At 44.5% G+C, this 27,769-nt stretch overlaps 1 protein-coding gene across 1 annotated transcript; it reads left to right on the top strand.

Moving 5' to 3' along the window:
- The first annotated feature begins 10,029 nt into the window (after positions 1 to 10,029).
- On the top strand, positions 10,030 to 24,590 carry LOC120924658 (E3 ubiquitin-protein ligase TRIM39-like). Its single transcript, XM_040335657.1, has 2 exons — positions 10,030 to 10,126; positions 22,711 to 24,590. Exon 2 carries the CDS (start codon positions 22,713 to 22,715, stop codon positions 24,321 to 24,323), a length of 1,611 nt encoding a protein of 536 aa, XP_040191591.1. The 5' UTR covers positions 10,030 to 10,126; positions 22,711 to 22,712; the 3' UTR covers positions 24,324 to 24,590.
- The last annotated feature ends 3,179 nt before the right edge of the window (positions 24,591 to 27,769 follow it).

Genomic DNA, 27,769 nt, shown 5'->3' on the forward strand with positions numbered 1-27,769 from the left:
TTCCTTTGATGTAAAAGACAAATTGCTACAATGTTTAGACTTAACGTCCCACTGATAAAGAATGTTGTAAAACTTGGCAGACTGCTCAGACTTTGACTTTTGATGGCTGAGAGCAGAGAGAAAATGTTCTGCATTCCAAAGATCGGGAAACCTTTTTGTCAAGATCGCAACGGGGGAAAAAAAAAATTGTGATAACGCTTCTTGACGATTTTACAGGGATCTTCAAACTACGGCCCTCCCAGCTGTGGTAGAACTGCACATCCCATGAGGCATTGTAACACACTGACATTCACAGACATGACTAGGCATGATGGGGATTGTAGTTCCTGAACAACTGGAGGGCCGTAGTTTGAAGACCCTTGTTCGAATATATAGTAGCAGGTATCCTGGAAAAGTCCTGTTCAGGATTTACATATTTCCCCAGGCACTTTTTGAGACCTCGGATCCTCCCATCTCTTCCAGGTTTTCCACCTCTCCCTTGGAGTCAGAGAAGTCTCACCTGGGAAATTCAGTCAGTACTCTGGAGAGGGAAGAGGTCTTCTCTGTTAGAGCTAAAGGTAGGTAAAATCTGTATGTGGAGGCTGACGGTCAGTAGGGTTGGTCAGCCTGTTAGGATTACCGATGTGTAGATAGAGCTGAGACATGGCTAGGTTATGGTTTGTTGAAAGTAACATTGTTCCTCCTAAGGTTGGGTTCACACCATTGTAAGTTGGACGCAGCTTCCCCCGTATCCAATTCACAGGAGATTTTGACCGATTGTCTATGGAGCTGGTTCACGTGTCTCTGCTGCGGCTCAGGTGCAAATTTTGCACAGGACCCCTGCTGGGAGCTGCATCAACATTAGGCGTGAACCCAGCCTGAAGTGTTGTATAGCACCAGTAAAGTCACTGCTATTTGCCATAACATTACTGGACTGAAATGCACACACATTGGACAATCCCAGATTCCTCTGAAAGGAGTGGACAGCTGTCATAAATCAAATAGAGTTGCATCACTCAACCTCAGCTAATTCCGAAGGTCATCCAGATTATTCTCTTGGAGCACATATAGCAGGGACCATGGGCGTCCGCTCCATAGGGCAAGGGGGGGCAATTGACCCCCCCTGGAAAATCAAGAAGGTGTTGAAGAGTGCCGCAGTGACAGGCAGGTTAGAACAGAGAGAGAGGCGAGCTGCTGGGCGTGGCATTGCAGGGGGAGGGGGCAGGGGTGGTCTGGTAAGGGGTGACACCACTGCACCTGACCAACCAACCCCCTTCTCTCGTGGCCGTGGGCTGTCTGAGCGGTCCCGGGCTAGATGTCACACAGGCATATCGAGCAGAAGGGAACCTGCTGTGCCGCGCTGATGGCTGATCTGAGGTACTGAATGGGATGGGGGAGGGAGGGTGTGTCTGTAATGAAAGGTGGTGTTTGTGCTGAAGGGTGGGGGGTTCCTCTGGGCTGAAGGGGAGACCTGTGCTGAAGGGGGAGGTCCATCTGTGCTGAAGGGAGGGGTCTGTGCAGAATGGGGGGGATCTGTGCTGAATGGGAGTCCATCTGTGTTGAATGGGGGGGGTCTGTGCTGAAGGGGAAGGTCCATCTGTGCTGAAGGGAGGGGTCTGTGCAAAATGGGGGGGTCTGTGCTGAAGAGGGGGTCCATCTGTGCTGAAGGGGGGTCTGTACATTCTCTAGGCTATATTTATATGGGCATGGAGTGAAGCTGAATTACCTCAAGATCTATTTTACACTGCCAGCTGGCCGCGTTATCGGTAAAGCGCTTTACCATCGTTTTAGCTGGTCGCTAGTGGGGCGGTTTTAACCCCCGCTAGCGTTTGAAGAAAAGGTTAAATGCGACTGTGTATCGCTGCTGCCGAATCGCCCCCCCCCCTGAAAAAAAATCAGCGGACGCCCATGGCAGGGACATATGTGAAAAGTGATGACGGTTATGCAACCAATCTTTTTGCACCAGCTTCTCCTCTTCATTTTTATCATTTTAACCACTTCAGTACCAGCCCATAGCCATATGACGTCCACAGAGGGGATCTTCCCATCCCCGGGTGGATGTCATATGACGTCCTGGGCTTTGTGCGGTGATATCTGAATGATGGGTGCAGCTACAGGCATCACTTAGATATCATTATTTTGTGTCAGCGATTCTGTGCACGATAAGAACGATTATAGCGGCAGTTCCGCCGCTTGATTGTTATTATAGGCGGCGGGAGGGGACATCCCCACCCTCCCGCCGACATCCGGTGCTTCTCCGGGCTCTCCCGTGCCATCGGGGGCCCGGAGAATGAATCGTCCGGCGCAGGCAGGAAGCATAGAGATGACTGGTCACCAGTCATCTCTATGATCGTCGGAGGCCCGGGCGCGATGTGATGACGTCGCGCCTGGGTACCCAGAATTAAACAAAGCTGTGATTGCAGCTAGTAAGCATTAAATCGGTGATTTATTTTTTTTATTTTTCAGGATCTCATGCTTTCCAGCCTGGAGGAGAGATGTGGGGTCTTGGTGACCCCGCATCTCTCCATAAAGAGGACCTGTCACACACATTCCTATTCCAAGGGATGTTTACCTTTCTTGTAATAGGAATAAAAGTGGTAAAAAAAAATTTTGAACAAAATAAATAAGTAAAATTTTAAAATAAAATAATACAAAAAAATTAAAACGCCCCTGTCCCCGGTAGCTCACGCGCAGAAGCGAACGCACACGTAAGTCCCCCCCACATATGTAAACGCCGTTCAAACTACGTTTGTGAGGTATCGCCGCGTGCGTTAAAGTGCCAGCAATAATTCTCGCACTAGACCTCCTCTGTAAATCTAAACTGGTAACCTGTAAAAAATGTCAAAGCGTCGCCTATGGAGGTTTTTAAGTAACAAAATTTAGCGCCATTCCATGAGTGTGTGCAATTTTAAAGCGTGACATGTTAGGTATCTATTTACTCGGTGTTACATAATCTTTCATGTTTTACAAAAACAGTGGGCTAACTTTACTGTTTTGTTATTTTTTTACTTCATGAAACCGTTTTTTTTTCCCAAAAAAAAGCGTTTGAAAAATGATTGCGCAAATACCGTGCGAGATAAAAAGTTGCAACGACCGCCATTTTATTCCCTAGGGTGTCTGCTAAAAAAAAACATATATAATGTTTGGGGGTTCTGAGTATTTTTTTTAGCAAAAGAATGATGATTTGTACATGTAGGAGAGAAGTGCCAGAATAGGCCCGGTATTGAGGTGGGTATAAAAGCCCGGTATTGAAGGGGTTAAGCACTTGGCTTCTGCCCAGTATCCCAATGCCAACAATAGCAACATCGGTGTCATCCACAATAAAGTGCAGTTCATATATCAACAAATCCTCAGTCACGAAACATCGATCCCAAAAAAGACAAGTATATTCACTGGATGTTGGCTACACGGCTCGTGTACACTATCACTTCCTCATATACTGCGCCAACACATGGCTCACATTTTCCTGTGTGGGAAAAAAAAATTATCGGACAAGTACCGTATATACTCTAGTATAAGCCGAGGCACCTAATTTTACCACAAAAAAAATGGGAAAACGTATTGACTCGAGTATAACCCTTTCACGCCGAGCATACTCATATATGCGTCCTCGGCTTTCGGGAGTTATACCGGGATGATGCCTCCAGAGCCGGCAATTGGCTATCCAGACATAACAACCGATGCGGCTAAAAGCCGCTTGGTTGTTATGCCGGAGGGGATATCCCCCCCCCCTCTCGCCGCTCTGACCGGGCCTCCCGTCCCACCGGGAGACCCGATCCTCGATCCGGCGCCTCCAGTGTCCAGGCGCAGACTGACACTAAACCGTAAACGGCTTTGATTCAGTCTCCGCAATGTAAACACGGAAGCGACGTCATGATGTCACGTCCGGGTTTCTCGGCTGCCAATGGCGCCGGATTTAAAAAAAAAGTACACAGTATTCAGAATCGCCGTTTTCGGCGATCTGAATATTTTGAAGTGCTAAGGAGGGATCGGGGGTCTTTTAGACCCTCGATCCCTCCATAAAGAGTACCTGTCACCACCTATTACTGTCACAAGGGATGTTTACATTCCTTGTGACAGCAATAAAATTGATCAAAATGTAAAAAAAACCACACAATTTAATATTATAAAAATAAATAAGATTTTTATTTATTTTTTTAAAGCGCCCCTCTCCCTGCGAGCTGATAGCCGCCATTAGTAGTAAAAAATGCAAATAAAACTATCTCCTATTTTGTAAACACTATAAATTTTGCGCAAACCAACCGATAAATGCTTATTGCCATTTTTTTTTTACAAACAATGGGTAGAAGAATATGTTTTGGCCTAAACTGAGGAAAAACATTTTTATATCTTTTTGGGGATATTTATTATAGCAAAAAGTAAAAAATATTGAATTATTTTCTAAATTTTCGCTCTATTTTTGTTTATAGCGCAAAAAATAAAAACCACAGAGGTGATCAAATACCACCAAAAGAAAGCTCTATTTGTGGGGAAAAAAGGATGCCAATTTCGTTTGGGAGCCACGTCGCACGACCGCGCAATTGTCAGTTAAAGCGACGCAGTGCCGAATCGCAAAAAACTGGCCGGGTCCTTAAGCTGCCTACAGATCCGGGTCTTAAGTGGTTACCGTATTTATCGGCGTATACCGCGCACTTTTTTGCCCTGAAATTCAGGGCAAAATCGTGGGTGTGCGATATACGCCGATACTGGCTTTCCCGCGTCGAGTTTAAACTACTGCGCCGGCATATACCGAGCGCAGTACACTCGTGTATAGTCAGGCAGGCTCGGCTCCTCTCGCAGTCACCTGGACGCACAGGACGTGACCGCGAGACGAGCCGAGCCTGCCCGACAATACACGAGTGTACTGTGCTCGGTATATGCCGGCGCAGTAGTTCAAACTCAGCACGAGAAGCGTGGATCGAGCGGGGAGGACACTGCAGACGGACGCGACGAGGAGGACACCACCGAAGCCGCAGACGGACGCCGGACCCGACGAGGCCGCCGATGGACGCCGCACAAGACACCAAAACTGTAAGTACTAAAATGTTTTTTTTACAGGAATGCGGGTCCACTTTAGGGGTGCGCGCTATATACGCCGGAGCGCTCAATACCCCGATAAATACGGTAATATAAGTCATTGAATGTAAGCTGCTCTGAAGTCGTCCCAAAGCAGTGCTGGAACCTTTTTCTAAGTTGGAGCGACTTGAGTCACTTTTATTAGAACAGTTCCATTGCACTGCATTGAGCACAACTTGTCAGGCGACTAAGTTACCGGCCAGGTCGCCCCGTGTGATCTGGGACTTATTGTTGTTAACTAACCCCCCCCCCCCGCCTCAACTACCCTTTCAGTAAAACAATACCTACTTAGGGTCCTTTCACACTTGTGCGACTTGTCCTGCCCCATGATTTCCAAGGAGTACTGTATATGTGTGACTTCAAATTGCAGCGACATCAAAAGTAGTCCATCTCTGCAATAATTTGGTCCACCTTCGATGCGACTTAAAGCGGAGGTTCACCCAAATAACAAATAGACATGCCCTCAGGACACGGTTTGGGTCCCTGACCATAGATCTCTGGGAGACTTCCATTGGAAATCTAACGTCAGCTCCTGACATTGCCAAGTTGGTGACAACCTTTTATGGCTGCCTTCAAAGGGTGGGGGCCGATCCCTTTCAGAACTCTCATCGCAAATGGCTGGTGTCTATGCCTGAGCTTTCTGAAGAAGATTGGGAGGAGGCTACAGAGATGTGTTTTCAGGATATTATTTGTACTTGGAGTCTCCACGTGGGATATGGATGCGAACGTGGACAGATAACCTAGACAAGACCTGAGAGTGTGCCAAAGGTCACGTGGTCAGTACGCCTAAAAGGGTGCATACCCAAGCATGAAATGAATAAATGAATGAAATGATGAAAAAGAAACAAAAATAAAAAAGGGGGACGGGAGGGTGGGGAAAAACAGAAGGGTACGGCCGTGGGAGAAAGGAGGAGGAGGGCGGTTGATGAACCCCCCGACTCCTCCTACAAACTCAGGCCAGCCTACGGCCGGCCTTCCCATTTGTACTTGGAGTCTCCACGTGGGACATGGATGCGAACGTGGACAGATAACCTAGACAAGACCTGAGAGTGTGCCAAAGGTCACGTGGTCAGTACGCCTAAAAGGGGCCAAACAAGCAAAGGACACAGGGGTAAATGGTGAATACATTTAATGCAAGAAAACGACAACCTAATCAGTCAGGTGCATGAAAGCACGAGCCATCTCAACCTGCGGATCTGGAATGTATCTAGCATAGCAAGCCGAATTCCACCTCCCCAACTTCCTGATGACATGGGCCGGGATCCCCTGACGGGATGCCACCGATGCTCCCCCAATCCTGAACGAGTGACCCGACCGGCTTGCCGGGTTCAACCCTAAACTAGCCCACAACGTGCGGCAGTGACTAGAGATCTGGGCCGCCGTGAGGGGAGCCACCGGGAAAGGGAGCAAGGGACTGTCCATGGGTTTGTTGCTGATCAATGCCCTGAGCTGATCCAAAACCATCATGGGGCACCATGACCTGCCGGTCTCGAAATACGACACATTGGTGCCAGCCCCAACCTGCTGGGTCTTGCAAGCTGTCAAATGCAGATTATAACAGTGCGGGTGTCTGACCAACTGACTGACCATGAGGATCCGGGAACCAGGGCCGGAACGGCAAAATTCGCCTGGCCTAAGGAACCCAAAAAAGGCTAAGTAAATGGCTGCTTTCAGCACCACACTGAGGAGCCTCCCTAAAGGCAGCCCATCCAGTAAACCAGACATGCCACGGAAGATGTGCCCTGTGACTGGGAGACGGCAAGTGGTAACTGGAGGACATCTCCTCTGGACACCCCTCAATGCAGCCTTGATGATATGGGCTAAAAAAAGGGAAGGACGATTGGGATCATGCAGGGACAGGTGGTGCTGCACCCCGGCGAGGTATGTCAGGATGGTGCCATGAGACAACCTCAGCCGAGTGTGGCAGTGAGTGACAAACGCCAACAAATAGCGGACATCGAGGCCTTTGTCACAGGCCGGCCTTCCCATTAGTACTGTGGATTTGTTGGTACATTTTAAGTTTGTGCATCACGTACATTATACGCCTGCTCGGTTGGTGAAAATGGGTCTGGGACGGGATACAGCCTGTTGTAGATGTGGTACAGTGGCTGCTGACTGGTTTCATATGTTCTGGACGTGCCCAGGACTTTCGACATTCTGGAAGGATATCTTCGCCTTTTTTGCTGACGAGTTACATTTACAGGTGCCTCATATTCCGGACATTGGACTCTTGGGAGTGCTGAATGACCACATTCCCCGATCTCACCCCAGGACTCTGTTACATATTCTGTTATTCTATGCAAGGAAAACTATACTGCTTCATTGGAAGGATGTGGGTCCCCTCTCGATTTGTTTATACTTTAATATTGTTCATAGTCTCCTCCCCAAATTTAAATTGGTGTATAAAAGTAGGGTGTGTGTGTGAAGAAAATAGACTTCATTCGGTATTTTCTCATAGGTTCGGTTTTCTTTTAAGCACCCCTGGACCGATCTGGGTGAAATTTGGATATGTTTGTCCCCCAGATCGGAGGCGATCAGTGGATATGTAATGTCAGGGATACCCTGTGTGTAAAGGGGTGTTCAAACTTTTGGGAAAATTGCGTGCTCTCTGCCTGGAGATAATTGGTTTATTCCTTAACTGATCTCAATATCTCCCAGGCAGAGAGAGGGCAGGTGTACTATAAAAGCTTGCTGTGGTAATGTCGTCTGCTACGGTCATGTATATGTACCTTAGTCTGGCTCTCAAGACACTGTATTGTGTGAATTTCTATTGATGATAAATGTGTATTGGAGGCTTGTTAGTACCCATTGTATGCTGTTGTGGGTGGAGTGTCCATCTGATTACTGCAATTATTATTTTTGGTGTATATAAGAGCCTGCCTTCTCAATAAAGATGGTCTATGCCTGGTACACTCTTCATGAAGTCTTGGTTCATGTTTGGGGGGAATATTCTAACCATTGGGAAGAATCATCATGGAAACTGCATTCATCTCCACTATCCCTCTACCTTCTATGGTAGCGATAATCCCTTATGCTCGTCCACAGTACCATAACCACTGCAGGTCTTAACAGTATGCCCTAAGAAATTTCGAAAAGTATGGCAGCCGTGGTTGGATGTCTCAAGAACTTCTGGGGGGGGGGGTCCTTTCCTCAAAACTCTCCCATTGAATTGGTGATGTTGAGGGACGGTGCCTCCCGGGTGGTCCTTCCTCCTCCCCTGCTCGTTGCCCCTTTTTGAGCAACGATTGCTCTTTATGCAATGTATTTCCTTTTTATATGTGCTTTAGGTATACTACTGTTATGCCGTCGATGATGCTGCCTTTTTTGCTTGTATGTGTGTGTGTGGCTATATGTTCGAGTGTTCGAATGTCTGTGGGATTTTTTTTTTCCCCCTATGTGTAGACTACTGTTATTTCAGTTGAATATTGCTTACTGATATAGCTGTTTACTCATGTGTTATAACAGCCTGTACTGGCTTGGAGCCGGTTCACACTGGGGCGGCACGACTTTGGGGGCGACTCGGTAAGGCGATCTCAAGACGACTTGAGAGGCGACTTGCAAAATTACTTCTGTATTGAAGTCAATACAAGTCGCCCCGAGTCACCCCCAAAGTCCTACAATAACCTTTTTCTAAGTCGGAGCGACTTGAGTCGCTCCTATTAGAACGGTTCTATTGATTAGAGCGAAGCGTGACTTGTCAGGCGGCTGAGTCACCTGATGAGTCGCCCCAGTGTGAACCGGCTCTAATTGTTACTCTGTAATTTCCTTTACAAAATCTAAAATAAACACCTTTAAAAAAAAAAAAAGTTTTATATAGCTGAGGCAAGAAAACCTTACCACGGGTGAATACCTTTTATCTCATCAAGTCCTGAATTCAAATCCCGGACGAGCCCCCACTGAAGGGAACACAAAATGGTACTTCAAGTGACAAACCACCCCTTGGGCTAATAGTGCATATTTCCAAACATCAGCTGATAGTTGTAGATCTAAGCTATTTTGTATACTCAAATGGCTGAACATGTTCCCAGGTCTTATTCTTGCAATACATGGTGTATTCATGAGAAGGCCCGATTACAACAGTAACCGTAATCTTATCTTCACCATCGTCTCCTTTTCAAGGTACCAGTGAGTGTAGTGTAACGTATTTTCCATGGTATAAGACGACTTTTTAACCCCTGAAATTCTTCTTAAAAGTCGGGGGTCGTCTTATACGCCGGTAACCTAATATGCAGACTGCGGCCGTTCATTTTTTCAAAAGCCGCGCCTCCTCTTTCTGCTGTTCCATGATAGGCGCAACACTCAGCTTCCCAGGAAACACTGTGTTTAGTGTTCCGCCTATCACAGATGCTCTCTTGTCCGAGACCGAGGACGAGAGGGCATCCGTGATAGGCGGAACACAGATCACAGTGTCTCCTGGGAAGCTGAGTGTTGCGCCTATCACGGAACAGCAGAAAGAGGAGGCGCGGCTTTTGAAAATAGGACGGCCGCGGTCTGCATGTCACGGATAAGGTGAGCAGTGACACACTGAGGCATGTAGTGGTGCACAGCGAGGCATGTAGTGGTGCACAGCGAGGCATGTAGTGGTGCACAGCGAGGCTTGTAGTGGTGCACAGCGAGGCATGTAGTGGTGCACAGCGAGGCATGTAATGGCGCAGTGAGGTGAGGCATGACTAGTAGGAAAGGGGTCGTCTTATATGGTGAGTATATCCCAAAACCAACATTTTAGCTGGAAAATTAGGGGGTCGTCTTATACGCCCAGTCGTCTTATACACCGGCAAATACGGTACACTAGAACATCAAGTGCAAACGTCAGGACTAGGATGCCTTCTATTCACCATCTATTGTCGATTATTTCTCGAGGTATATGTCTGTGTGCATGTATATATAGTAGCAGACATCCTGGAAAAGTCTTGTTTAGGATTTATGTATCTCCCAAGCACCTTTTTGAGACATCTGGTCCTCTGTCTCCTCCAGGTTTTTCACCTCTTCTTTCAAGTTAGTCTGACCTGGGACACCCAGTCAGTGGTCTGCAGCCTGAGGAGGATCCAGATCTTCTCTGTTAGAGATAAAGGTTGGTAAAAACTGTACAGTCAGTAGACTTGGTCAGCTTGTTAGTTAGGACTGGCAATGAGCTGGGGCATGTTCATATTAAACCCACCATGAAGCCTGCGCTGCATACCGCTAACCATAGACAGCGTGTGTATGTGCAGCTGCCAGTTGGCAACTGCCTCACTGGCTATGGTTCGCGGTGTGCAGTAATGGCTTCCTGGTGGGTTTGATCTGAACACATTCAAGCCCATCACTAGTTAGGACTAGGAATAAGCCGAACACCCCCCCCCCCCGTTCGATTCGCACCAGAACCTTCGAACAGACCGACCGTTCGCACAAACATTTAGAACCCCATTGACGTCTACAGGACTCGAACGTTCAAATTCAAAAGTGCTCATTTTAAAGCCTAATATGCAAGTTATTGTCGTAAAACGTCTTTGAGAACCTGGGTCTTGCCCCAGGGAACATGTATCGATGGAAAAAAAGTTTTAAAACAGTCGTTTTTTCTGGAGCAGCGATTTTAATGATGCTTAAATAAATAAAAAAATAGAAAATTGAAAAATTCCTTTTAAATATTGTACCTGCTGGGTGTCTATAGTATGCCTGTGAGTGGCACGTGTTTAGAACTGTCCCTGCACAAAATGGGATTACTATAAGAAAAAAGTAATTTAAAATTGCTTGCGGCTTTAATGTAATGTCTGGTCCCTGCAATATGGATGAAAATCACTGAGAAAAATAGCACAGACACAGACAGTACACACACCACGTAGCTTTAGGTGCACACTGCAGAGGACACAGGCAGTACACCACGTGAGAATACTGCAGCTAGCACAATCACCTGCCAGTAAATTAGGAAGAGCTGATCTAGCTAAACTATAGAGAGACGTTCATTGGAAGATACAGTGCTAGACACACTCCAGATAAATGATTAATTAAAATGAGACTTGTGCCATTCATTGAATAATATGTAAGGGAAATTAACCTCAATACAATATAAACCAAGCTTAACCACTTGCCGACCGCGCACCGTCATTATACGTCCACAAGGTGGCTCTGCTGGGCGAGAGCACGTAATATGACGTCCTCTCTCCCAGCCGCCACTAGGGGCGCGCACGCGCGCCCCCGACTCCCGTGCGGGCGCGATCGCCGCCGGGCACACGCGATCGCTCGTTACAGAGCGGGGACCGGGAGCTGTGTGTGTAAACACACAGCTCCCGGTCCTGTCAGCAGGGGAAATGCTGATCTTCGGTTCATACAATGTATGAACAGAGGATCAGTGTTTCCCCTAGTGAGGCCACCCCCCCCACAGTAAGAACACACCCAGGCATACTTAACCCCTTCCCTGCCCCCTAGTGTTAACCCCTTCACTGCCAGTGGCATTTTTATAGTAATCCAATGCATTTTTATAGCACTGATCGCTATAAAAATGCCAATGGTCCCAAAAATGTGTCAAAAGTGTCCGCCATAATGTCGCAATACCGAAAAAAAATCGCTGATCGCCGCCATTACTAGTAAAAAAAAATATAATAAAAATGACATAAAAATACCCCCTATTTTGTAAACGCTATAACTTTTGCGCAAACCAATCAATAAACGCTTATTGCGATTTTTTTTTTTTTTTACGAAAAATATGTAGAAGAAAACGTATCGGCCTAAACTGAGGAAAAAAATTTTTTTTTATATATTTTTGGGGGATATTTATTATAGCAAAATGTAAAAAATATTCATTTTTTTCAAAATTGGCTCTATATTTTTGTTTATAGCGCAAAAACTAAAAACCGCAGAGGTGATTAAATACCACCAAAAGTAAGCTCTATTTGCGGGGAAAAAAAGGACGCCAATTTTGTTTGGGAGCCACGTCGCACGACCGCGCAATTGTCTGTTAAAGCGACGCAGTCCCGAATCGCAAAAAGTACTCTGGTCTTTGGGCAGCAATATGGTCCGGGGGGTAAGTGGTTAAAATGCACTCAAGTCTCAATTTTAATGGCAAACACTGCACTTCCCGGCGGCCGTACAACTATATACGGCCGCAGGGTGGTTCTACTTCTCTGGGTCGCCGTGTTTTCACGTCTGCCCCTTGCGCGCTCCCTTGGACACAGCCAATCACAGATCGCCGTGAACGGCCAATCGGAGTGGCTGTTTGCTAGGCGATCTGTGCGGCCCATGAGAGATGATCTCATATGTTTACATATGAGATCATTTCTCATTGCCGGTGATCTGCCGAGCTTGTTCCAGCTATGGTATTTGTTCCACTTAACAGCTGATGGTCTCGGCGATGGTCATCTTCTCCTCCTCCCTCCCTGAGGCCTCCCCCGCCCGGGTGCTCGCTGACTGGTGCCCTGGATGGGCCGCTCTATTGTGAGTGAGTGAGCTCCTCCTGCTCTGTCAGCCCCATAGAGCCGCACACAGCCCCCCCCCTCTACGATCCGTTTTAAACCCGACGTGCTGCACCGGCCAGATTGCGATCCATTTACACAGAAACACAATTTAAAGGATGTAATAAATATACATGTCTGGAGGAAATGTTATGAAACTGACGGTGTGGCGCAGTGAAGCTTTCCGTCGTCCCCTGCTGACTTTTGGTACGCTCCACAAGCCGGGTTTCCTGTCTCAGCAGCTACAGGTAGCTGGCGATTCCGTGTTCCACAGCTGACGATCAGCTGTTTTGTTCGGCTATTTCCGTAGCCTGCCCGTAGCCTGTTACTGCGCATGCCCGGAGACTGCGCAGTCGGTTGTGGAACTTCCCCCATAGGGGAACATTGAGGACAAGTCACCGGCTCTCACAGACAGCGGCGCTGTCAGGGAGAGAGGAGACGGATCTGTGTCCCTTGTACATAGGGACACAGATCGGTCACCTCCCCCAGTCACCCCCCTTCCCCCACAGTTAAAACACTATATAGGGAATACATTTACCCCCTTCCTCACCCCCTGGTGTTAACCCCTTCCCTGCCAGTCACATTTATACAGTAATATAAAAAGTGAAAAAATGCGCATACCAAAAAGAAACTTAAAAAAGCAGCAGACTCAAAATGTTATACAGCATATAAATCAATAGTTAAAAAGTGGGAGTTGCGCTAAAAATAATAATAAATGAGTGACCATATATAAATAAAAATGAAAAAAAGCGCTGAGCCAGAGTCAACTCAATCAAAAACCAAAATGTAGAATATAAAATCTCAATGTGTGTTCATAAAAAAATCAATAAAAAATATATATTATATAATTGAAGAAAGTCCCCAAAAAAAGTAGGAAGTGAATCCAAATCTGTGGTTTAAAGTTGGGACAATATCCAAGTGAAAGAATTCAGGCTTGACCCTTACCAGAAGTATAGATCCCAGGGGATCAAGAAGAGCCATCCATACTGTAGCCACAAATATGTGGAGCGGTCCTATGTGGAACGGTACAGGGGTTCCTACTTCCGTAGACTCAGCCCAGTGAAAAATAAAGGGAAAAAAAGAAAAACAAAAATAGTGCAAAAACGGATGATAAGCAGACACAGACTAACTCCCAGTGGCTAAAGTTGACAGACACTGTGCAGTAAAGCTGGGGTCCCACCACCAAACGAACACACTGACCCTTACCAAAGATAAGCGACCCTCAAAGGATCAGTTTTGCATGTCAGTGTGTAACGATCTACAGCAGGAAGACGCTTGTCAGGCAGGTCATTTTGATCCAGAGGTCAGGTAACCAGGAACCATGAAAGATATGCAAACTCTCATAGTGAAATACCATCAAGGTTTAATTAATAAAAAAAAGTAGAGCACTTACAGTTAAAAAGATTCAATGCAGCAGAGATAAAATGTAGCCGGCCGGCAAACAAACAAACGAGGCACGTCCTCTGTACAGGGAGGTTGGCGTGCTGACGTCATCGCGTACAGAGGACGTGCCTCGTTTGTTTGTTTGCCGGCCGGCTACATTTTATCTCTGCTGCATTGAATCTTTTTAACTGTAAGTGCTCTACTTTTTTTTATTAATTAAACCTTGATGGTATTTCACTATGAGAGTTTGCATATCTTTCATGGTTCCTGGTTACCTGACCTCTGGATCAAAATGACCTGCCTGACAAGCGTCTTCCTGCTGTAGATCGTTACACACTGACATGCAAAACTGATCCTTTGAGGGTCGCTTATCTTTGGTAAGGGTCAGTGTGTTCGTTTGGTGGTGGGACCCCAGCTTTACTGCACAGTGTCTGTCAACTTTAGCCACTGGGAGTTAGTCTGTGTCTGCTTATCATCCGTTTTTGCACTATTTTTGTTTTTCTTTTTTTCCCTTTATTTTTCACTGGGCTGAGTCTACGGAAGTAGGAACCCCTGTACCGTTCCACATAGGACCGCTCCACATATTTGTGGCTACAGTATGGATGGCTCTTCTTGATCCCCTGGGATCTATACTTCTGGTAAGGGTCAAGCCTGAATTCTTTCACTTGGATATTGTCCCAACTTTAAACCACAGATTTGGATTCACTTCCTACTTTTTTTGGGGACTTTCTTCAATTATATAATATATATTTTTTATTGATTTGTTTATGAACACACATTGAGATTTTATATTCTACATTTTGGTTTTTGATTGAGCTGACTCTGGCTCAGCGCTTTTTTTCATTTTTATTTATATATGGTCACTCATTTATTATTATTTTTAGCGCAACTCCCACTTTTTAACATTTATACAGTAAGTGGTGCATATTTATAGCACTGATCGCAGTATAAGGCCTCATTTCCACTGGCGTTTTTACAGCCACGTTTCTGAGCGTTTTTTACAGCTTAAAAACGCCTGTCCATGTTATTCTATGGCTTCATTCCCACATAGGCGTTTTTGAGCTGCAAGTGGCATAGACGTTTTTGAGCTGTAAAAAAAACGCGGGACCAGGGCGTTCTGAAGCTCCAGAGTAGAGCTGTAAAAACGCCAGACGCTCAAAAACGCGCAAAAACGCTCAAAAACGCGACCGCGGCATTTTTAAAGCTGCAGCTCACAAAAAAAAATTTTTTTTTTTTTTTTTTTTTTTTTTTTACAAAATAAACATGGACAGGCGTTTTTAAGCTGTAAAAAAGCCTAACAACAGTGGCTGTAAAAACGCCAGTGGAAATGAAGCCTAAATGTGAATGGTGCCAAAAATGTGTCAAGTGTCTGATGTGTCCGCCATAATGTCGCAGTCGCAATAAAAATCGCAGATCGCCGCCATTACTAGTAAAAAAATAAATAATTATGTCCCTTATTTTGTAGGCGCTATAACTTTTGCGCAAACCAGTCGCTTATTACGTATTCTACATATTTTTTGTAAAAAAAAAAATCGCATCGGCCTAGACTGAGGATAAAAAAAAATAATTACAAAAAAAATTGAGCTATTTATTATAGCAACAAGTAAAATTATATTTTTTTTTCAAAATTGTCGCTCTATTTTTTGTTTATAGCGCAAAAAATAAAAACCGCAGAGGTGATCAAATACCACCAAAAGAAAGCTTTATTTGTGGGGGAAAAAAAGGACGACAATTTTGTTTGGGAGCCACGACGCACGACCGCGCAATTGTCAGTTAAAGCGACGCAGTGCCGAATCGCAAAAAGTCCTCTGGGCAGGAAGGGGGTTTAAGTGCCCAGTAAGGAAGTGGTTAAAAGGGCAATCTAACCAGAGTAAAAGTTTAATATTTAAAAAAACTTGCCAATTCGACATACCCTGGCTTGATTTAGATACAAAAGGTTACTAAACTTCAACATATTGTTAAAGCGGAGGTTCATCCAAATAACATTTATATAAGACCAAATTCTTTATACAGTCGGCACTTTTTTTTTTTTTTTTTGGCTGTACATACCTTATAATCTATATTTGCAATCCGGCTTCCGGGTACTTCTCCCGCGGCAGTAGGCGTTTCCAAGCTGAGCCGCAATGTAATCTGGGCGTTCGCCCAGATGGTTGATGTCTATCAGAAAATGTTCCCCCCGGCAGATAAGACCCCGCCCCCCGCATTGCTCTATACGGCGCCGAATAGAGCCGACTCACAGCTTTACCTGTTCGGCTCCTTTCGGAAACTCCGTGACGCTCCTACGCAATGCGGGGGGCGGGGCCTTATCCGCCAGGGGGGGGGGAACATATTCTGATAGACATCAATCATCTGGGCGAACTCCCAGATTACATTGCGGCTCAGCTTGGAAATGCCTACTGCCGCGGGAGAAGAAGCCGGATTGCAAATATAGATTATAAGGTATGTACAGCCTAAAAAAAAAAAAAAAGCCGACTGTACATGCTGGTAGTATGAAAAATTTGGTCTTGTATACATGTTTCGGTGAACCTCCGCTTTAATCGGTTGAAATATCATAACGATATTAAACAATTGAATATAGAGAGAGGGTATGAGACCCTATATTGACCTTGTATATCACAACTAGAGATCCAACTATGTTAATTAACTAGGTGAGATTTAGAAAGTACTGCATAAGTTCTTTGTGAGGATTGTAGGGTTAGTCCTGGTAGAGCAACTTAATCAGGGCGAGTAAGTAGCTTGTCCAAGCTGTAAAGGTAATGGTGGGGCCAGTTTTTATTAGCATCTAGGGGTTGTTACGGTTTGCGTGCTTTAGAACAGGGGTGCACTTCTCATTTTGATTCCTGAAATTTCTGGGTCAGATCTTATGGATTGTGTGAGTGGTTCCATTATCATGGCAAATATCAGGGGAGATAACCGGCATCCCTGTCTCATGCCGTTGGTGATTTTAAAGGGTCTTGATATAATGCACGAGGTCCAGACGTGTGCACTTGGATGGTTGTAAAGGCCTAATATAGCTGACAGGAATGTTCCTGATATCCCAAATTTGCCGAGAACTTCTTCCATACATGGTCAGTGGACTCCATCGAACGCCTTCTCTGCATCCAGTGAAAGGAAGAGAAAAGGTGTTTGATTCGTTTTGGCCCATTTTATAAGATCAATAAAGTGTCTGGTACCATCTGATGCCTGTCTGCCTGGGACAAAGCCTATCTGGTCTGGGTGGATACGTTTTGGAATGACTGTTGAAAGACGTTGAGCTAAGAGTTTAGCATACGATTTTTGTGTCCATGTTGAGTGAAATTGGGCGGTAGTTGGCAAGGTTTTCCAGTGTATTTTTTATTTTTTTTCCCTGGTTTTGGGATAGTGACTACTAGTGCCTCAAGGGATTCTTTGGGGATGTTGCTTGTGGATGCAAATTGGTTTTAGGTATTCCACAAATAAGGGACACGAAGCTCGGCAAATCGTTTATTATATTCATTGGGAAGGGCATCGAGGCCCAGGGCTTTGTGTAGGGGGAGCTGCTTAGTGAGCTTATGAATCTCCTCTGATGAGAAAGGCGCAGAAAGAAGGTCAAGTTGCACAGGGGAAATTGAATGAAGGCAAAAAGATGATAAAAAAAAAAACTTGCAGTGTCTTTTTGATTGGGGGGGGGGGGGGAAGGGTCTGTTTCTGTAAGATTATAGAGTTTGGAGTAAAAATTACTAAACTCATTCGCAATATCAAGTGGGTTGGTTATACGTTTGCCTTGAGAGTTTGTGAGGAATGAGATTTTTTTTTGTTGGAGCGTTGTCTTTTGAACTGTTTATCCATAAAAGCACCTGGTTTGTTGGCTGAGGAGTAAGATTGTAATCTGAGGCATTTAATGTAGTGCAAATTTGTTTTAACAGGGACTCTGCGATGGAAGACTGAATTTTTTTAAGTGCGCCCCTAGTTTTATAAAGAGACCTCGTAGACCAGCTTTATTTTGAAGTTTGCAAATTACTTCCTAAACAATGAAATCTCAGATTGTATTTGTGATTTAAATAAAGGATTGTTGAGAAGGGAGGTATTTAATCTCCAGATAGTGTCTGGGTGAGTGGTAAAGTGGGGACAATTTGATGGTGACTGGTGCATGATCGAATCATGATATTGTTTCTATATTTGAGTCAGTTATGGACTGTAACATGTGTTTATCTGTGATAATTAGATCAATCAGTGAGTAAGATTGGTGTAGGGTAGAAAAGAAGGTATAGTCTCTTCCCAAATCGTGTAAGCACTGTGAAATACTTTAACAGAATTGACAAGTTTGACATAAAATCATAAACAATGCGGACAGTTTTGTAACAAGCACCTCCATAAGTTGTAGAGGTCTTCTTAGATGTGTCTAGTGAGGGGTCAATAATGTCATTCAAATCTCTGCATATGATTAAGGGTGAGGATCTATAGTGGGCCAGTTTAGAAATGAGGGTTGTGTAGAACTTTTTCTGTGCCGTGTTGGGTGTATACATTTACTATAATGAGGGGGCGGTTGTTAATTGTGGCAATATTATGGCAATCATTACACCCCTTTGTTTTCTTGGAGCATTCGCAAAAAAAACAATGAGGGTAGTGTTTGTGAGTGCAGGCAGGTGGTTTAAGCTTTGAGAAGTGGGTCTCCTGCACACAGATAACCCCAGTGTGGTGAGCCAAGGCTTCATTCCAAAGGGGAGTGTAGGACTTTGGCATTTATAAAAGTGAGTGTAAGGGCCATAATGGCAGTTTGTGTGTGGGGTAGTAGGCAAAAGGAGAGAGACTATACCATCTGGTTATATCAAACGGGTACAATACAAAGAGAAAGGCTGGTTATGCAATAGAAAAGTATACACAGTATATAGTATAGTATTTAGAACACAATACGTTAACTATAAAAAGAGCTGTAAACAGTGCTTGTGTAAACCATAAACAACAAATAGTATACTATGACCTCGGGGGTGGAAAGGGAGGGGAAAAAAAGTAAGTACCGTCCATGCTGGGTATAAGATGAGAGGACTGGGTGTGGTTGTGATTTAGTCGACTCATTCCGGGTTGGGTACCGGTTTACTGTGGGATGATCTGAAAGGGGTGTTGCTTTGACCAGTGTCTCTGGAAGCAATGTGGAGGAAACCCCAGTTTTGTAAGCTTCTTGTATCCATCCTTAGGTGTGAGGATGGGAACAATTTGTTGTTGGTATGTAACCAGCAATTTTGTTGGGAAGCCCCATCTAGACTATTTTCTTTTGCTGGAGAATAGAAGTGATAGGTGTTAAGGCTCTGTGCGCATTTCCATTGTGGCTGGAGAGAGGTCATTGAACAACTTCATATTGGCATATGAGCTGGGAGTGGTTTTGAGGCCCTGGCAGTGGAGGATTTGCTCCTTAATGTGAAAGAAGTGTATCCAGGTCAGAATATCTCTTGGGATGTTGTCTGGCAAATGTGATGGCTTGAGATCCTATGAGCCCAGTCAATCAGAATATCACGGGTGTTGAGGCGTGGGAGCAATGTTGATATTCGTTGCTGCAAGTAGGGAGTTATTTCATTTGATTTTATCAATTCTGGAATTCCTCTAAACTTTATATTACGCCTGGAGCGATCTTCTAAATCTGCCAATTTCATTTTTATGTGGTGAATTTCCTCAGTTTATGCACATCTAATAGCTCATTGTGGACTTTAGAGTAATCCTGCATGTTTTCGTCCATAGAATCTGCTCTTTCCTCAAGGCAGTCTATTCTGTCATGCATCTGAGACATAGAGATTTGTAGCTCTCTATGCAGGTCTTTTTGCAAAGTTAGCAGCATGGATTTAAGCATTGCCTCAGAAACTGGGTTATCTGTGACAGGGACAGAGGCTAAGGAGGGAGCTTGTTCTATGTTGTGTGTGCGCCTGCAATCACTTCCGACCAAAAGGTGTTTCTTAGCCTGGGGCTCTTTGCATGGGGGAATTAGCAGGGGAGGTTGCCAATCTCTTACCTCTGTCCATTTGTTGTACATTTAGAGAATCACTCGGAGGTGGTAGGGTGTCCGTGCTGTCCCTGTTATTGCTGCTGGAGGTGTCTGCCGAGCGTGGTAGTGGTCCCTGGACACTCACAGGTGTCCGCATGGTGTGAGTCTCCTGAGCCAGCGCCATCTTGGGCTGTCTGCATGGCCGTGGTGAAAGGATAATAATTTGTCAGGTAGCGCAGTGCAGGCGGCTTGTTCCATCTCCTGGACATGCCCCAGGACATGTCCTCTATCCTTAACCACGCGGATAGTGCGATAGGGAAGGAAGGTTGCCGATCGTTGCAGTAATCCTGGTCGTGGAGCAGAGCTCTGACTTCAGGCAGCCATCCTGGTCCACAGCATGTCATGCCCCCTATCCTTCTTTTTCTTTTTTTTTTTTTACTATTTAACAAAAAAAATTGCTTTTGTAAAACTGACATCAATCCACAGCCATCTTCTAAAATCAGAGATAATATACACATATATAAAAGGTAATACACATTACATTATCATTACAATTAAATCAAACTATAAACTATCTATTAGAAACAATTCTACATTCCAGCCAGCTGGCGCCATCACCTTGGTCTCATAAATCCAAGAAGATTCTCTGACTTAACTGGTGAATGTAGTGACCACTTTGCCAATGTCTAGAAACCTTTTCAATTCCCCAACAGAAGCCAGCAGCTCTTGGGTGGATTAAGCATGATTTAGATTTGCAATGATTCACTGGTATAATCTGTGGAAATAAGCAAAGACAAACGAACACACACTCACTCAGCTTCTGGGGGCTGGAGCTGTAGCAAAAAGCAGACACACACACACAGATGTAGTAGGTAAAACGTGAGCAGAGTGCTTCTGGCAATCTTCTCATCCTTAGCTTTATTCACCTCATGACGTCACAGAATACACACCCATCAATCCCTCCCAATAACCCTTTACTCCACCCATTTACCCTCCCATTATGTTAATCCACATGGCAAGGTCTTTGTTCCATCATAAATGATAGGGGTCTCTCAAACAGAACTGCAAGGGTGCAGTGAGGTGGGCTGGAAAGGGGCGTGTCCAGAAAAAGGCTCAAGGATAACGAAGTCCTCTGTTAGAAGTAGTCCAGCAAATCGCCCATTTAGAAATCCATACACAGGAAACAAGCATGTTGCCTTTTAAGGGAAAAACAGTCCAGGACACAAATTCCTTCTTTATGGCCAGGAGACAAGATGTAGCAAAGTCACAATTTCCTCTTGAAGTGATCAGGAATGCAGGGGAAGAGTGAATACAGTGGGGTGGGGAAGCTTCATATAGCACATATCATTTCTAATATAAACTTTTTCAAGGAAAATAAACACTCGTTGTGATACATATATTTCACACATGCATAAATATATTTATATATAAAAAGGTATCAAAAATAGTATGAAAAATAATACTAAACATTATTAATAATTCTAATATAAAGATTAGCGCAGCTTATCAAATAGGCATTATTACAGAAATCTATCACAAGCACATGATGACATTGTTGTATTCATAGACTAAATAATGTTTCCACAACTTATTAAAGTGGAGGTTCACCCGAAAACTCAATTTTAAACATTAGATTGAGGCTCATTTTGTGAAGGGGAATCGGGTGTTTTTTTTTTTTTTTTTAAATCGAAGCAGTACTTACCGTTTTAGAGAGATCTTCTCCGCCGCTTCCGGGTATGGGCTGCGGGACTGGGCGTTCCTATTTGATTGACAGGCTTCCGACGGTCGCATACAGCGCGTCATGATTTTCCGAAAGTAGCCGAACGTCGGTGTGCAGGCGCCGTATAGAGCCACACCGACGTTCGGCTTCTTTCGGCTACTCGTGACGTTATGTATGCAACCGTCGGAAGCCTGTCAATCAAATAGGACTGCCCAGTCCCGAAGACCATACCCGGAAGCGGCGGAGAAGATCTATCTCTAAAACGGTAAGTACAGCTTCGATTTAAAAAAAACACCCGATTCCCCTTCACAAAATGAGCCTCAATCTAATGTTAAAAATGTGTTTTTCGGGTGAACTCCCGCTTTAATGTCCTTTTATTTTCTCCAGATAGGAAGGTTGTCAGGAATCCTCCAATGTATCATCTGTGTTTCTCCCTATAAGGATTCCTATGACTACCAGATATGAGCATTACATACTGTGTATGCTAAAGCCTCGTACACACAGTATGATTGTTGGCCAACAGAGCGTCTAATTTTTGTCAAAAGAGCATGTGCCAGGATCTTGTCTTGCATACTAAAGGTACACAATTGTCATGCCACAAAAATTAACGTAGTGAAGTACTACGAGAAATTTCAGATCTTAAGCGCCACCCTGTGGGCCCCTTCTGCAAATTTGGTGTTTGCCAAGTATTGATTCCGAGAATGCGTGTTTGTACTTTCAAATTTTGGGTGACAGATTTTATTTTGTAACCATATGAAAATCAGACATGGAGCCGTTGTCCACCGAAAATATACTAGCCTGTCATCCAATATTTGTTGGCCGAAAATTGGACAACAATTCTCAAAAGACGCATACTAACGGTAAGATTTTAGGACAACAGCCTGTCAACAGACAATCCCCTGCCAACAATCAAACCATGTGTACGGGGCTTAAGGCACATGGAAGGCCTCCACCATCTATGATTGGTTGTCTGCTTTGACATCTTCCCATTTGAAAAATTGATTATTAAACGAATGTCTCTCAAGCCAGGACAGCGATGTATGGATAAAAATTAAACCATTCTCTGTTTAAATGGTCAAATGTTGATCCATCTATGGCCACCTTCAGTCTCAGCCTTACCCTGGTAGGAATGTACAGAAATTGTCACATTGGTTACTGCATGTCAGAGTCTAATGTCTTTTCTCTCTTGTTGTCAGGGATGGCATCTGCTGATTTGAGGAAAGAGCTGGAATGTTCCATCTGTCTGAACATTTATACAGATCCTGTAACCCTGAAATGTGGGCACAACTTCTGCCGGGACTGTATTGGCCGTGCGTTGTATACACAGGAGGAAATTGGAGGTTATTCCTGTCCTGAATGCAGAGAAGAGTTCCAGAAGTGGCCTGCACTGCACAGGAACATAACACTCCGCAACATAGTGGAGAATTTCCGGTCTGCTCAGCAAGACCAGGAAAAGTCCGGAGTCTTCTGTACTTACTGTATTCACAAACCTGTACCTGCTGCGAAATCCTGTCTGCATTGTGAAGCTTCTCTGTGTGACAATCACCTGAGAGTCCACAGCAAGTCACCAGAACACGTCTTATGTGACCCCACCACTTCCCTGGAGAACAGGAAATGCTCCGTCCATAAGGAACTACTGAAGTATTACTGCACTGAGGACTCAACCTATATCTGTGTGTCCTGCAGGCTGGATGGAGAACATCGGGGACACCAGGTGGAGACTCTGGATGAGGCCTCTGAGATGAAGAAGAAGAAACTGAGAAATGTTCTGCAGAAACTGATGGCCGAGAGAGAGGAGACAGAGAAAAGAGTCCAGAGTCTGCAGGAATTCAGGTGGATGGTACAAGAAAAAGCAGATCAAAAAACGGGGCACGTTAATGCATTTTTTAGAGACCTCAGGAGACATTTGAAAGACCTGGAGAAGAGAGTCCAGAGTGAGATCTCCGGGAGGGCAGAGCGGGTCTCCCTATCCATGTTTTATATGATCCAACAGCTGGAAATAAAGAAAGAGAAGCTAGCCAGGAAGATGGGGGACATTGAGGAGCTGTGTAACATGACGGATCCACTGACTGTCCTACAGGAATCAGACACAGATGACTTGTATGATACTGAGGATGGAGATGAGGAGGACAGAGATACACATGATAAACTCCTCCATGAGGGAGGGGATCTGGATGTGGTGGGGATCTCGCATATATTGCACACAGGTTTATCTGATATCATGTCTCAGGTAAATGTACAGGTTGGAGGACCAAATATTGGGGCTGTACAGCAGACATCGGTGGTTACAGACATATTACTGGATGTAAGCACAGCTAGTAGTAATCTACGTATATCAGATGACAGGAAAACTGTATCCTGGTCATCAGATCAGAATCGCCCAGAAACGCCAGAGAGATTTCACCATTATCCTCAGGTGATGAGCAGTCAGAGTTTCTCCTCAGGGAGATATTCCTGGGAAGTGGCTGTCGGGTGGGCAGATCTGTGGAGAGTCGGGATGTGTTACCCTAGTATAGACAGGAGAGGAGAGCAGTCTCTGATTGGAGCCAATAAATCCTGGGGTTTGGTAAGAGGAGGTAATATGTACTTAGTGATACATGAAAATAATAGGACCCGATTACCCGGCACTGTCTCCAGTAACAGAGTCAGGATGGATCTGGATTATGAGGCCGGGCAGATGTCCTTTTATGAATTGTGTGACCCGATCCGACACCTCCACACCTTCGCCACCACATTCACTGAGCCCCTCCATGTTGGGTTATGTATATGGAGAGGTTGTTTAAAGATATCTGGGGGGAAATGCATGTGAGAGATCTGTGCAGAGACTGATAACACGGGGTGGACAATATGATTGGTGAATTTCTAAGCCAAATGGAGAAGTAGTGGACAAGAACCAGCATATTGGATTTATGTATAACTCTGCAGGCTCTGGGGCCTTCATCTTCATCCTAAGCCTCAGTTCACTATCTAGTGTGTCACTGACCAGGGTTACTCTTCCAAGTCAATGCAACAGAAGGTAGTGTAATGAATACTGGGACAATGACCCGGAGCTGCCCCTTACAGTGGCATCTATAGCTAAAACATTTTTCAGTGGAAGGATTAGAATTGTCTGATTTGTACTGCTATGTGGGGCTTTAGTAGAGAGATTCCTCATCACTTCCTGTCTTGCTAATTCGGTTTTACCAGACAGGAAGTTAGAGGGACTCTTCCACAACAACTCGGATGGAAATGAAATGATTTTCCTTAGAGTAGGGGGAAGGATCAGAACCATGTGAGGTTTTTATTTCTTTCTATTGCCCCGATTGTAGTTTTTTCTATCATTTCCTGTCTGGTAAAATGTTAACAGGACAGGAAGTAATGGGGAATTTTTCTATTGGGGCCCTCATTGGTAAAAACCTGACAGGAATTTCAAACCTTCCCCACTACCTTCAAAACTAGAAAGAAAAATTGTCTGGACACACAATTTTAATACCCACAATGACCATTCCTATGTTTCATATTACAAAATCTATATATCTGATTGTTTATCCCCCTCACTGTGATTGGTTGTAATAGTTGTCACTATGTATACAGCCAGTGCTCTTCTTGTTTCTATTGGTTCTGATGTTCAGGGACCGGGGACTGATCTGTCAATATATATATATATGTTATTTTCTTTCTATAATAAATGGTGAACGAATGTCGGTGATCAACAATTTATTCTGGCCGTGTGGTGTAGTGTGGACAGGTGACACGGGGGGTTATAGGTTCAGGATGGGGAAATCCTTGGTTCTGTATATGGAAATATGTATTAATGATTGGATATAGACAGGGCGGGGCGGGGCTGACAAGGGAGGGGCTGAACAATTTGCTGGAGGGAGGGGGGTGCATGCGGTGTGCTTCACATTACACACTAGCCGGCACTGCCAATAGTTGTACTGTAGTCATCTGTACCTTACAGTAGATGCATCTGATTTTGTATATCCAGCGCGATGGGATTGCGCTGGATATCGCAACTGGAGGTTGCGCTTCTCGCACTCGCTGCCCCCACGAGACGCCGCACATCCATAGAAATCCATTGGGGGCGGCGAGCGGGAGGAGCGACATAGCTCGGCGCTGGCTCCCGCAACGGGGATCCCTGATGGGTGCTCCTGAGGCTGCACTGACAGGCACAGATAAGGTGGCACTGTTAACCAGAATAATATATTTGAGACTTAATATCTTAGAGATATGTGGTTTAAATGAGTTATATTGATCAGAAGTGAAAGTGTTAATATAACAACATTTATTGGAGTGTAGCTGAAAGTCTATCCAATACACAGAAAATATAAGGTTAAAGTAAAAGAATTACATGGAGGAATACAGAGTATATTCCTTAAAACAATCTGGTACAAACATATTCAGTTACAAGTAAAACAGACCTTTTCCATAATTAGCCCTTCAGTTCCATTCTGATGGCTGTCATTCCATAAAGAGAGATTTCCCTCCCCTAGACTCTGTGTAAATCCCTTCATGCTGATGCCCCATTGGTTGGCATAGCTTGGCTCTTGATTGGAGGGCTTACTACATAAGTCAGCCCCCTTTTAATGCAAATCCTGGTGACTATTTTGGGCAGGAGATTTAATTGAATTTTTCCCGGAAAATTAAGTTTTGATTACAGGTTGGTCTCCCTTCATTGCATATCCTAGCATGGGATCCTTTGAAGTGAGTTAACTGGATTCAGATAGCTTTACGCCGGCGTATCAGTAGATACGCCGACGTAACTCTGAATCTACGCCGTCCTAAATTTAAGTGTATTCTGGAAACCAGATACGCTTAAATTAGGCTAAAATACGAGCGGCGTAAGTCTTCTAGTCAGTAAGTCATGGAAGCACTTTCTTATATGGAACACCGCCAGGTGAATCTAGATGAGGTTTTCAATGTCAATAACCACTCTAAAGACACTGACCTTAATAGCCAATTTAGGATATTGGCGCACAACATGGAAAGAAAGGTCAATTTGTGGTGGGACATTCACACCTTTGACAGGTATATAAAAGAGAAAATTGTACCCAGGAGGCTGAGATGGGATGTTCCGCCCAATGATGGCCTTCTGGATAAACAATCGCTAGATGAATGGTTCCACTTTTTTAATGATAAAAGCCTAGAAGTAATCCATTTCCTTCTAAAACGAAAACAAAAAAGAGCAAGACAAACCGATGCGATTATACAAGAAACCAAACTAAAATTAGAGCCATTTAAAGACTCAGCTGATTTTAAAAAATTAGCAACTCAATTGAACAATAGTTTGGCCACGAAAGATCTAGAAGTCCAAAAAAGAAAAATGAAAAAATACCAACGTGACATCTCGGATTATAGTATAGATCAGGTATTCAAGTGGCAAATTAAGACCACAGCTCCATTACCTACATCTACGTATTCAACACCTGAAAAGCAAGTACAAATTCAAGATCCAACCACAAGTAGACCCATGAAATATACGGGTTGGCAAACGAAAGGACACGGCATTGAAAGACAAGAACAGGAACAACTACACCATCATCAAAAGAATGATGAGGGACCGAGCCATCAAACGCCCCATAATAACAAACAGAAGAAACCCTACAAAAAACCGTTCAATCTAATTGGAACCGGCGCAATTCGGAGAGGGAATATAGGGATAATAGAGGTCCGGTGTATCATCCACCACCCCCTAACCCTCCACCCTATTACCCGCATTATTATAACCATCCGCAGCGGAGTCCAATTCCTACCTATAATAGGTATGAGCCCTTACGACATTATCCAGAACATCACTATCCAACATACCACTATGACACCCAAAGGTCTTTTTTAGACAGAGATCGGAGGGATCGTTCCCCAAGGAGACACCCCCAAGAAATCTATCAATCCCCAAGGAGATACACTCAAGAGGATCGCTCACCCCCAAGGAGGACTCAAGAACCCCCCAGATCACCAAGAAGACCAAGGGAGGAAAGACCAACCCACACATCAGAAGAAAACGTGGATGCAGAGCGGGAAAGAGATCCCAAAAGAAAAAGAGTGGAAAAGGGGAAGGGGTCTTCAACATAAGTGGAAAAATACTATCTGTAGAGGAGTTGGCAGTACTGGAAGGGGGCCTTAAACATGCACCTGTAAAAAATTTGAACAAATTTGATACGTACATAAATATCCAAAAATACATTCGGAAAATGAATATCAAAAAATACTTTTTAGGAAATCCAGTGAGAAATCAATTATCTACATCCTTAACCAGGGACTCTATACAACATAGCA

Source organism: Rana temporaria, chromosome 1 (assembly GCF_905171775.1).
Source record: "Rana temporaria chromosome 1, aRanTem1.1, whole genome shotgun sequence".
Lineage (NCBI taxonomy): Eukaryota > Metazoa > Chordata > Amphibia > Anura > Ranidae > Rana > Rana temporaria.